General features: G+C 33.4%; 1 protein-coding gene across 3 annotated transcripts; it reads right to left on the bottom strand.

Annotated features, from left to right (window-relative positions):
- Positions 1-3,598: 3,598 nt before the first annotated feature.
- On the bottom strand, positions 3,599-12,376 carry LOC18096722 (ubiquitin carboxyl-terminal hydrolase 7). Of its 3 annotated transcripts, none has more exons than XM_006385265.3 (18): positions 12,209-12,376; positions 11,378-11,523; positions 11,118-11,153; positions 10,916-11,023; positions 9,318-9,418; positions 9,087-9,210; positions 8,148-8,207; positions 7,993-8,060; positions 7,679-7,729; positions 7,372-7,480; positions 5,797-5,885; positions 5,445-5,514; positions 5,170-5,250; positions 4,975-5,070; positions 4,833-4,881; positions 4,243-4,362; positions 4,077-4,151; positions 3,599-3,907 (listed from the first exon to the last, which is right to left on the bottom strand). In XM_006385265.3, exons 1-18 carry the CDS (start codon positions 12,216-12,218, stop codon positions 3,852-3,854), a joined length of 1,449 nt encoding a protein of 482 aa, XP_006385327.1. In that variant the 5' UTR covers positions 12,219-12,376; the 3' UTR covers positions 3,599-3,851. The 3 variants fall into 3 exon arrangements, with proteins under 3 accessions (XP_006385327.1, XP_024453701.1, XP_052307466.1); XM_024597933.2 differs by having other exon boundaries at positions 4,243-4,350; XM_052451506.1 differs by lacking the exon at positions 11,378-11,523 and having other exon boundaries at positions 12,209-12,364.
- Between the last annotated feature and the right edge of the window lie 824 nt (positions 12,377-13,200).

The following is a 13,200-nucleotide window of genomic DNA, read 5'->3' as shown; positions in this document are numbered from 1 at the left end:
TTAAATTGTGAAATTTTGTTAAAATTGGTTAAATCATTGGTTTAGTAAATTAAGAGGAAAGTGATCTTGGTTTTGTGGTTGAATGGTGATGTGTTGGTATTTTGTATGCATGATAGTAAATGAGAAAAAGATGAGATTGAATTAATATGAGAAATGTAATGTTTAAGTATACAAGTTAAAAACATGCATGACAAGTTAATTAATTTTGTGTTGAGCTAAGTTGTTAGCCTAGTTCATTTTAAAAATAGTATAATTAGGACTTAAAATAAAAAGGATGGCATGGAATTAAGTTATCTTCCCTTATCTCTTTACTTTAAATACTTTAATTATATTATTGGTTATTATATTTACTTGATATAATTTGCATTAATTGTTGAATGTAGTGATACACCTAATTCATCCCTCTCTTAGGTGTTAAGTTGCCTTAATCCTTGAACAACAGACTCCTTTTGACTATTGCTAGTTGAGCTATTAGCTCACTATTTCTAGTTTTTTATTCATTATAATTAAAGAGTTAGGGTTTTTCATCCAATAACTTTGGTTTCTTGATTCATATAGTCATTGGGTTTGGTGTTTATCAATCTGATTTTAAATTTCTTGGGTTGTTTCTATCTTGTTTGTGGGTTCTAAAGTTCTTACCCTTCGGGTTCGCATCAATCTTCCTCTCAACATAGCCCCTGCTCTGTCATATAAAAAAACACTACTTTTTTCTCAACCCATAAACACTCGATCTCTTCTCAAACCATAACAATTCATATTTTGCCTAGAAAAACTAGCCTCCTAACCCAATTTTAATAGCCAAAACCACCTGAATCATAACCATAAAACACTTGAAATCATAACCCATAATAATCCAATTATCACAACTTCTATTTCCACCAAAAAAAAAACCCATTGTTTTTCTATTGTCTTAGCAGGTCCCGATAGTAGCACGTGAAGAGCACTCGCCGCCACCAACCTCAGTGCCAATCGACTAGTGCGTGAAACGTACATATCGACATTGTTTCACCTTGTTCCAACCTATTTTGGTTGATTTTGAAAGCTCTAGAAGGTCATTCTTGGATACAAAATGAACTTTTAATTTTTGGCTTTGTATAATTATAATGTGAACTGCTGTGTCAATAATTGGTTTTCATGTGTTTATCTTGTGTGTGCATAGTATACTAATGATCTATTATGCAGATATATGGTTCTCATGTGTTGATGATCATGTATGAAGATTTTTTTTTAATTGTCATGTGTTAATAATTTTTTGTTTAATGATTTAAATTTTCTAATGTGGATGCATTTTAAGTGTAAAGATTGTTATTTTTTGGTTTCCAATTCTTTTTTAAAATATGTGGTAGGAGTATTTTTCATAAACCTATATATAAATATTTGTGTTGGGTTTTATCATCAAATCATCGACCTATTAGCAGCATGATCACTAAACAAGTTTTGTCAATTGGACGTTGAAACTTAGTCTTTTTTATAATAAAAAAAATGTTTTCATTTTATTTTGTATGATTTATGTTTAACCTAAGGGTAGTATGATTCTTAAAAAGATCTTATTCTTTGAAAGTTGAAAAATCAACATGTTTTTAAAGTTATACTTATATATTGTTTTTTGAAATATGAATATGCTTGGTGAGTTGAAAGGTCCCTTTTGATTCACTTTTCTATTATACAATAAACCATTATTCTACTAGTGGGGTCACTCTTATAGTGACAACATTTGTTTCCTTAAAAAAAAAATATGCCATATGAATTTTATCTTTATTTATAAATATTTATGTCCTTTTGTTTTTATCAATGAGTGCAAGTTATTGTTTATAATTTTTCATGTGTTAAGATATTATCCCAACATTGTGAGTTGAGACCTTCATACCCATTTTGAACATAACCTAAGAAACAGGTCAAGTCCAAACTCGATAATACCATCATCTCGGGTCTAACACTCATATTCTAGAAGTGAGAATCGGGCCTTATTGCCAAGCCCGCGTTCTAAACAATTGTTTTATGTTTTGTTAGGCTTTCTTTTATTGACAAATTTGCATATGCTAGTTTAGACAAATCTTAGCAAAAACATAATAAATATCTTTATCATTATAAACAATCAACAATCAAACTTACCGATAGGATATGTATAGTGATTACCTTTCATATTACATAATTAATCTCTTACCTAAAACCTCTGAAAATCAAAGTTGTCAATTCTATTCTGGTTGACGTTTTGTTTTTCTTTTTGGAATGATAAATTTTGGTTCCAAAGCATTTTGGCATTTCATTTCGAGGTCCTGTAATGTGTGTGTGTGTGTGTGATTCAAAATATTAATACATACATGATTTCAATTTAAATATAAAGATAAATTAACTTCAAATCATGCAATAAAAACACAATATCAAGTATTTAAACATAATTTTAAAATTTAAAACAGTCCTAAATAGTCAAGAGTCAAGATTAAGAAGTAATTCAACATAAATAAAATACTGAAATATTGAGAAAGTAAAAGGTTTTAATACAAAAAAAAAAAGATTAAACACCATTTTCATCATTAACATAGAAATAAGGATGTAGATTTTGTGGTGGTATGGAGGGACTAACAATCGTGTGATTGAGTAGCAATCCCTTCCATTGCTTGTGTGAACTCCATGGTTGTTTTATGTGGGTCACTTTTGTGAATGTAGTTGACAAATCTACACATGCTGATATGGTTTGTAGACTTGTGGAATATTTCGGTCTTCTGCAAGGCAATCTGCTTGATGGAAATTGCTCTGAGATTTCAAATATAACGGTGCAACCAGCGTTATCAGGATTCTTGCTTTCTCATGCTCGTGGGAAACTTCTTATAATGGTGGAACTCTATTATACTTGGTTCTTACACAGAAATTGTGGATCGATCCTGTGCAGACAAACATCTTTTGGCTTTTTTTTTTTGTTTTGGTGGTTGAGCAACGGAACTGGGAAACCATTCGCAAGATACAGCAGATATTGTCCGGGATTGTTTCTTGATATAACTAGGGAAAATGATGCACAATTGTTTCAATTTAGTTAATTTTGTATTTGGAAGCTGAGTTACTAAAATCTTCTGTTGCCATTGAGTAATTACGTGTTTGGCTTAATTTTACCTGGAAATTGATCTTTTTGTGTGGCTTTAATTATTTTTGTCATTGAAATTCAGATGTTATTCATGCTTGAATGGTGCACGCCCAGTACCCTCCTATGGCACCCTTGGCATAGACTGATTCGGTGATGTGCAGGAGTGATGCAGTAGGGTTGCTTTGCTGAGCAACTGAGTCTGAGAAGAGTGACTCTTCCTGCTTTAAAGTCAGTTTCGGGACGAAACGAATGAAATAAACCCGGAATATCCCAACAAAAATTTGGGCAAAAATCCAAGGCGATGCAATCTAGAATGAAATACAATTTGTTTCATACAATGTCAAAACCAGAGACTCCATTAAAAACACTCATCACCAACATCCTTCAACAAGATTGCCAGTCCCAAGCCTAGCCAGCCACTTTTCAATACATGAAGCCTTTCAAAGTTTGACATAGTCGTGCTAACCAGAGAAATGGGGTTCTCGACAACTACAAGTTTGAAATCATAGACATCGCGCCTTTGCCAAACAATAAAAATTCTATTTTCATTCCATAAGTCACCAGGAACTTACATGAGATTCAAATGAAAAGAAACTCATTGTAAGAAAATTCAAAGCCAATTAATTATTGCAGGTGGTCATAACACATGCTTAAGACAACTTCTAAAGTACAACAAATCCAATTCTGTAAAACTCTGTTGTCCAATTCACAATCTGGATCTACAAAGAAATCCTGTGGTGACTTGAATCTAAAGATGATGGGATTACAAAAATTACACTGGGAAAGCTCGTGCCTTGTACATACAAATGTATGCCATATGCCAATCACCTAAAGATCAAAGGATAGAAATACTTAGAAAAGGAATAATAAAAACAGTTTTTTTCTTTATGAATAGAATGGCAGTTGCTAACAGGAATGTCATAAGGAAAATAAGCAAGTAAAGGTATGGCAAATTTTTCCACCACATAAGATCATCATTTCATTCAGGCTAGCTTACCTCCTCCAGAGAGCTTAGTTATATCTTCCTCTCGTTGTGGAATAGGATTATCATCATCATACTCAATCCATTTCCCTGGGATGAACATTGAGTACGCATCAGTTGAAAAATTGGGGTTGATCCAAATACACTGACAAAACAATGACAAACTTGACAGAGAACTTACCACTTTCTTGCTTGACCCATGCAACATAATGCCCTGAATCAGCACTCCTTCCCTTATGGGTAAGCACAGCAACCAAATCATATATTCCAGTTAAATGTGATTCTTTGTCTGAAGAACCACCTGGGGCATAAAGCAAGAACATTAAAGAGCATGAACTTTCATGGAGGCACCAGCAGTGCAACCTCAAGTATTAGAACATGAAACTGTGTGCATTCCCCAGGGAAGACAACTTTGGGAGAGGAAAGTAGCAAAATAAAAATCAGTCATTTACACCTTAATTTAATGAATATAATCAGTTTCCTGTATATTTAGCATCTCCAAAAAAAACATGCAGTATTGGTAGAATTAACTTTGAAAAATCAAATACAATGAAGGCTGCTATATCCTCTTATATGCACAATAAGCCATCACTTGGCCCAAAGTCTTTCACAAAATCCAGGAAGCACACCCAGAGACAACAGTAACACACATTATCAATTCATTGTTGGAAGTCAAACACAAAGCATCTACAGGAGACCCTCGATATAAAAAATTAAAATACCAAAAAGAGAAGCTTCAATCATGAGCAGGAGAAATTTAGAAGTTTTGACCTTCTCCAGAGGTAGAATTTGATGATTTTACACTCTCATTTGATGGTCCCTAAACAGGAAAGAAAAAAGGGTAAGATATACCAAGCACTTTCATTGGGCTTATCTATTCATACATGCATTCGAATCTCAAGCATCTACTAACCTCCACATCAGTCATCTTGGCATCATTGTCCTTTGAGCTAGAGCTCTTCACCTTGGCTTTCAAACCAGCCTTTTTACCCTCCTCATCTCTTAAAATCTGTATTATGAGATGTTAAGAACAATCATAACCATCACCTAAACTTATGCACCCTTAGATACTTGCGGAACTCCACCAAAACAAAAGGCTAAAATATACCTGGCGAGGTGCTTCTAAATTTTTGCGAAGATCATCTGAGCAAAAATCGTATACATCCAATTGCAATGGGTAATCCACTTTCTAAGAAAGACAGTTATTTTAAAAAGGATATATCAACACAAATATTAAAAACTACAGATTTTACTATTTTTTTGGGCAAGCAGAGCATTCAATCCCTTAAATTAAACAAGCTTTTTCACAACCACAGAAACAGAACAGAACTTTTGAAGTCAGTTCTCATGGGTAACAGAAAGAAGAAAAGAAACCACTATTACCCGTAAAATCTTAGCCTTTTGATTTGATTCCCTCTTCCAGAAAAAACGAACAAATTGAACAGTTAGGTACCTAGAAATCAAATATGTGCAGTCAGAAATTCATTATTTTAAGAGGAAATTTTTACAACTGAAAAATAAAGTGTTAGCAGGAAAAAAAAAAAAAAGAGAGATCCACACTGAAGAAGAAAAATAGTAAATTAACATCTCAAAGCCTCACAAAAGTCAAGCAATGAGTAGGAAGATCCCCATATTACTTGGATCCTGTGATTGAGATTCAAATGGTTGTAACTTATAAATTCAAAAGTAATAAAAAGGGAAATCAGAATGTAGAGAAAGCCAGGAATGTTGTTACCTTGGCAAGGCATTAATACAGGACTCTTTCAGGTAAATTGCACTACGGCCCAAGGAAGGAGAAGCCTTCTCCAATTCAGACTTCAAACCCTATAAACAGTAAGATTAATGATAACGTAATTTTCATGTAATTTCGAACCATGCACACATGCACAAAAAAATGCATGTACAATGAAACACAAATTATTTATACATTGCAGAGTAGAAAGTGATAGGTGGTGAATCTAGTTATGCCATATAATACAATGGACCAAGTGGTGAAATTGGCTCAGAACAGAAAGCGAGTTTTATGAAAAGAACCAGAGAAATCAGCTATATTAGCTGCATTTACAGGTTCGCTACTAACTTTGGAATCATTAGCCACTGGTTGATAAAAAGCATTTCCATTTATTTTTATTTAAGCTTCTAAATAATAGTCCATTGTAAGAACTGTTAGACGGCCATTATAAGAGTTCTACCAATTATTTTAGAATTTACAAAGATCTCAATTATCAAGAACCTGGTGCTTCCAAATGGTTGCATCATCTACTAAAATCCAGTTATTTTGACTTTCAGATGATAAGCCAGCCATCATAATCACGAAAAATTCCTCAACAATAAGGTTATACAGCTACAAATGCAAGCACAAACAATGGCTATGAAGCTTTTGTGGCCAATTTGGTGTATGATCATGCAGAATGGCACAAGAAAAACCAGATAGCCAACCCAACTAATTTGGGATTGAGGCTTGGTCGTTGTTGTGTTATATTTGCCATGGTGGGAGACTGGAACTAAAATGTTATAAATCATCTATGGAAGACAAACCTTAGTTAGGGACCAGAAGATTGGCATGCAGAAATTATGCAAGAGAGAACTGAAAAGGCAATGGCCTAAACTTGAGAAGGTACTGTTGTTATTTATCAATAAGTAGAATATTCTATAGTCATACCCTCCAACACATGGACAATTACCATTTAATGTTATAACAGTTCCCAACAAAGTAACATTATAGTTTGTAAAGACAAGTAGCAAGGATGAAGCAAGAAATTTTGCTTGAATTACAGGATTAAGATATCAATAATTTAACATTTCAAGCGTGTTTTTGCTGCTCATTTTGTGAAACTATATATAAGTGTTCTTCTTCCAAAGACATGGATTATTTTATCTTTGAAAAATATTTTTGAAGAACAGTAATATTCAATTATAAGTTTCCATGCCATTATGAGCAGATGCAATTGGCTTCTACGGTTGATTCAATTTAAATAGGATGAAATATTGTATTTAACTCGGATCTTTCAATTGTTGAATTTCTTTTTTTCTTTTTCTGGGTACATATGATCAGGGGTAAAACGAGTTGCTTAAAGTTTTGGGGGATGGCTCTACACTTGCATTTGGGTCTGTTCAATTGAGATACAGAGATGTGGAATCAAATTCATTGTGCAAAAGCATCCATAAGAGACAAATGATTATCAAGATCCAGTCAAGTGCAAGCACAAACCAGACTACTGCAAAGGAATGCATAAATCATTCAACACACTAAAATCAAGGAAAAGGAAAAGAATGGAATCCAGATAAAAGAATAATTAGCAAATCTTACATGCTTCAGTCCTTCATGCAAATGGTTCACCTCTTGAGATATGTGGCACTTCAGTGAGTAAACTGATTCTGTCTCTGAGCTTTCTTCACCACTTTCTTGGCAATGTACCCTAGCAACCCAATATTATATACAGAATTTGTCAAAGGTTGTTGTCCTTGGCAAAATGGAAACACTCATAATCATTTAAAAAACATCAACAGCAATCCAACAGTAAATAGAAGATTAGAAATTCTAATACTAATTCTTTTGCTTCATGTAACATTAGCTATAATCCAACTGCTAAGGAAAAAAAGTTGAAGATATCCACCTGCTTACAAGTTCAATGCCAAAAAGTTCCTTAATTGTATCTGGATTTTGACTGCAAAGTTAGAAGATTAAATCAATAAGTTGAATATCAGTGGCAGGAAGCTAGCATTCTGAATAAGCAACAATATCTAAACCAATAAGTTCTACATAGGACATTATACTCGAACAAAAACAATCTCCAATGAAAGTTTTAGCCATACTCCAAACTGCAACGGAGTAAAAGTTTTGAGGACATCAATTATATAGCAATGCATGCTTCTATGGTCTATGAAGCTAAATCAACCAATACATGTGCATAAACACAAACCAAACTACCTGGGACTCGGTGATCTAAGTGACTGTGAGAGGGTGTATAAAAGCTGTGTCCAACATTCTTCAGCATCCTGTATATCTCAAAATGTAGAGACCAATATTACAACAAATTATATTAATACAACTGCTATGACAGGCATATTGATTTTTTGAAAAACCTGCTGCATGTAGACTCCATTATGCAACTGGCCAAATTGTGGATACTTTTTGCGCAATACCTGCAAAAGTAAATGGGAAGAGTAAAATGTGGTATTCCATTTCCCCCTATTTCCAAACAATCAAAGTGCAATACAGCAACTACTGTAAATTCAAGGTATGCCAAAATTCAAATATAGGCTTATTGTGGTAAACATCAATTGACAGACTGCAAAACTGAAAACCTAATTATGACAATAATGTGTAAGAATTTGCAACATCACAGGCAAATAGTTTTGTATGCCATTAGGAACTAAACCTAGGCATGCCAATACTGTGTAAAAGAATTTTATAGAATTCACCAAAGAGGAAGATTTTTGCACGACATTAAGCATGGAATGGCTAATGTGAAAGTCCTAATTGATCAATAAGATCAACATTAACATCCATAAATCAGTGTTCTTTGCCTCTACAACATGCTAGTATCTGGAATACATTTCTTCAGCACAAATTAGTAAAACTTCACATACATGACAACTTGTTAAGAACTAAATGTGTAAGAGTTTGCGACATTACAGATAAATAGTTTTGTATGCCATTAGGAACTAAACTTAAGCATGCCAATACTGTGTAAAAGCATTTTACAGAATTCACCAAAGAGGAAGATTTTTGCACAACATTAAGCATGGAATGGCTAATGTGAAAGTCCTAATCAATAAGATCAACATTAACATCCATAAATCAGTGTTCTTTGCTGCTACAACATGCTAGTATCTAGAATACATTTCTTCAGCTCAAATAAGTAAGACTTCACATATGTGAGAGCTTGTTACATGATAATATGTTTAAAAAGGAGCATCCAACATTTATTAGTAGGAGTTCATCCCATTTATATTGCTAAAATATTCCCAAATAGCACACATCAAAAAATGCCGCAAATAAGGCAGGAGCGGAGCACAAACCATCCAGAACTGCATAGGTGCCACAGGCTTGACACTTTTATCGAGTTCATTAAATAGTTCTCGAGTTGCAGCTGTCAGCATATGAGATGTCTGATCCAGATCACTGCTTTTTTGAGATGGATAGCTGACCAAATTTCACATTGATAACAGTATTTCAGTAAAAAAAACATGCACTTTTGATCTGCAACTTGAAACTAGTTTCTGAGACATTCAAAAAGTAAGAGAATTCACTTGGATAAAGCAGACTTCAAGTCTGGAACAGAATGCAAGCATTGTACTGTCGAGTTCATGTAGCAAGTGTTCCCTAGATTAAAGAGGCCAGCAGTGTGGCCCTATCAGCAGAAACAAATTTAGCAAAATACTAGCATTAGAGTGAAACAAGAATATTACGTGAGAAAATATCATTAAAATAAAAACAAAAGTTTTTCACAATAAACTTGTGAAGTCCATGAAATGGAAAGCACTACTTTTAAACTGCACAACTTCAAAGATATAAGATCACAAATAGAAAAAACATGCACAGCAAAAAAGCATCAATGAGAAATATCTGGTGACATAAAAATGAGGGAAGAAAGAAAAAAAATATACAGTACTAGATATTCACTGGACATTGCATGATCCAGTGTTTCACTTTTCCTTTCAACCAGGACAATGGCATTCAAACTGAAAGTCAATCAAGGGTTTGTACAGGATGCATAAACAAGGGTCATAAATTCTATGCTTTATCCATTGGATGAAAATGGACCTTGCAAACACAGAGGCAATGAAAATGGACATGCTAATCACAATAAGAGCCATAGCCTTCCTATAAGGATTATCTGTGTGCGTGTGCCATTGATGAATGAATTTACAGGCATATGAGCCTGTAAGATATGAGCCCTATTCCAAATAAGATATGAGCCCTATTCTGGTCATTAATCTCTCCTCTCTTTTTTTCTATTCTTTTTGTTGATATTATTTCAGAGCAGCTAGAAGATCTTTTCTGCATTGCCATCCTCTCCACTTTCACTTTTCACTGTTCTTTGGTGAGCAACACTGCAACTTACACAGTTTGGTAGCAAATCAAAAGCACAACATATGATTAGTATAAAGCCACACTGATAAATACTGGCTTAGGAATGGAGATGAAGCATTCAACTAGGCCAAGCCTAGCCAAAGGTGCAAACGGTAAACCATTGCTTTTCTTGGACCATGAAAGCATGGCTTAATTAGTCATTTACCAGTCAAGGCTCAGCTCGTGCAGCAATTATCTGCTTGCTTGGAATTATCACAAGTCTCATAGAAAGAAACAACAACAGATTGAATTTTAGGATGAACAGGCCTGGTAAGAATATTAGAATAAGCAAGTTCTTCATGTCCAATAAATAATTACTATTAAGAAGAGCTTTAAAAGGAAATGCAGAGGTCCATGTCACATTTCAGTGGATCCTACAATCCAGGAGCTTGTTTGATACCACAGAATAAAGGATCTCACAAAGGAGAACGTAGAAACAATTGGAGAAAAGAATGAACATCTGTGCTTAATTAGTATGTGCAGTAAGTATCTCTATACTCAACCACTTGTATGAAAGGCTCATATTGACTTCAGAACCTAATCATTTGGAAGCTGTTTCATCAACCTCCATTAAGTTATCCAAAAAAAATAAAAGAAAGAAACAAAAAAGAAAAATTATTAATGCCTTAAAAGGTGAAAGTTAATAAATTTCATTTGTCAGCAGTATATAAATTCTGATATGTCAATTTTCTACATCGATTAGCAGGTTGTATGTGAAGTGGCATGCCATGAATTCACAAGTCATGTGGAGAAGAAGAGGGTTGAAGAAAAATACCAGAGCAACCACTTGTTCTTCTTCTGGAAGATCTTCCATAAAAATAGGGCCTTTCTCTGGGGCCTTCACAATCTCATCAGCAGTGCCCATCATCATCATTTTTTGTCCCTAGAAAAATGTTTAAGTGGATACACCATTATTTACATCATGTTACACAAGAATAAGAGTTGTGTAGTTGCAAAATAGTCATAAAGACCCTTACCTCCTTCACTCCTACCGTTGCCCAATCAGCATCATCCTGCATTGTTAATCAATGAAGTTAAAGCAGGCACTGTTCAATTTTATCAAAAGACAACAGATTCCTAATAACATATTCTGGTACATTTAGAACCACAAAGTGACCATTAAAATGTCAAGAACCACTTAGACCACAAAGTGACCATTAAAATGTCATGAACCACATAGACCACAGCAAGCAATTAATTAACATATTCTGGTACATTTAGAAGAACATCTATTTACCTTCAACAAACCACCCTTAACCATGATCTTCTGCCTCTCGGGGGGCACTCCAGTCAAATCATACAGCTGGCATTTGAAAACATAAGGGGGCTGGCTTGTGTCAATTTCCACTTTTGGAAACACCTCCTTTAGCCATTTTACACTCACTGAGCCAATGCATTGAAAAACAAATGAAAATGATAGCAGAAAAGGTACAGCTCAGATTTTGCACTGAACTTGAGACATTCTACAGATGAATTAAAAGACACAGGAAAACAGAGTGCACATTGTAACCATAATAACATTCAAAACCTGGAACCCCAAATGAATTGAATGTTTGCTAAGTCTCGATCTCAAGCTACTTGAAGTTTGCTAAGTGGGTCCCTCTCTTGCATTTTCTTTTGTTTAAAAATCCAAAATTTCTATAAGCTTCTTCTAGTTTGAACCTCAAATTTTTCAACAATCCTACAGCCAGTTTTCTGGCACCTTTCCACTACAAACCCTAATCACTTATTACCAATGTAACCCAGAAAATAATCAATTATTAAAAAGAGTTTCAAGATTCTCATAACTTAGAAAAAAAAATTACTTGATTGCTTTAATCAATTTATAGCTATCTTAGATATTCTTTGTTTCTCTCTACACAAATATCATAAGACTAATACAGTCATGATTAGAACACAATAACAAAAGGACCCAGATAATAAATGACACTAAGTTTTACAAATCTTTCATCAACAAAACCCGATATTCAGCGATAACCCACTTCATAAAATTCAAAAATAAACCCCGAAAAATTTAAAAAAATAAAAAATCGAAGCTTTGCAATGATGGGTTTTTTGAACAAAATACCTGTCAACATGGTTGATGGGTTTTTGATGGCGTTTACTTTTTCAAATTTTTCTTCTATTTTCGAGTTTGCTTGAGCAGAAGGAAAACTCTCAGCTTCGTGAATTTTAAGGGTTTCATTTCTTGGATTTACTTGCTTGTTTTGCTTTTAGGAAGGAGATTTCGGGTCTGGATTCAAATCCGGGTTTCATTTCGATCCACGTCCACTTTAGGTCCAAACTAGATCATTAATCAGTCCTGCATTACGAGTCAAATTAATTTTTTCAATAAAATATAATTATTAAATTAAAATATAATATAATATATATTGGATAATATTTAATATGAATGTCATAAATATAAATATTCAAAAATTAACAATTAATTACTTCTCAAAAAAGTTAAATTTACACTTTTAACTTTGACATAATAATAACTTATACCGAGACATAAAAACTATAAGTAACCAAAAACATTATCACTCGATACCTATTTAAAAAGATGTGAATAAATAGTATAAAATACCTATGAAACTTGATTAATTCTTCGAGAAATGAGATTAATTCTTTAATAAATGAGAGTAATTCAATAAAAAACCAAAACAAATGAGCAAAATCTCATGCATACAATAATAATTGTTGGACAAAAAATGTCCTTAAAAAGCAATAAATACAAGTTAAATAATCTTATTTATAATAGAAAAAATATCCTAAACAATGCTAGAAAAATAAAAAAAATATTAAAAAAAATCTTAAATCACTTAAGAAACTAATTTAATTCTCACCTAATAGCTTCTAAATCTTATCGTATAGCCTTCTAAATATTCTATTGACTTGATATTTTAACCCAATACAAAGCAAGATCTTTGGAATCTTCTGGTACAATTTCAGCTTGATCCAACAGTCAGATAAAAAATATGCTTATTAGCATAAAATTATATATTAGAAAAAATAAGTCTTTAATTGTCGACATTAATTAGTCTATAGAGTAGATAGATCAGACCCTCTAGTATATAA

Source organism: Populus trichocarpa, chromosome 3 (genome assembly GCF_000002775.5).
Source record: "Populus trichocarpa isolate Nisqually-1 chromosome 3, P.trichocarpa_v4.1, whole genome shotgun sequence".
In the NCBI taxonomy this organism is placed as follows: domain Eukaryota; kingdom Viridiplantae; phylum Streptophyta; class Magnoliopsida; order Malpighiales; family Salicaceae; genus Populus; species Populus trichocarpa.
The sequence above is the reverse complement of the archived record's forward strand: the minus strand, read 5'-3'. Positions and strand labels throughout refer to the sequence as shown.

Coding starts and splice junctions, on each gene's coding strand:
- LOC18096722 (XM_006385265.3), bottom strand. Junction 11,154..11,377: donor TTAAGGGTGGTTTGTTGAAG/GTAAATAGATGT, acceptor TTAACAATGCAG/GATGATGCTGATTGGGCAAC. Junction 7,481..7,678: donor GGCATTGAACTTGTAAGCAG/GTGGATATCTTC, acceptor TTGGGTTGCTAG/GGTACATTGCCAAGAAAGTG.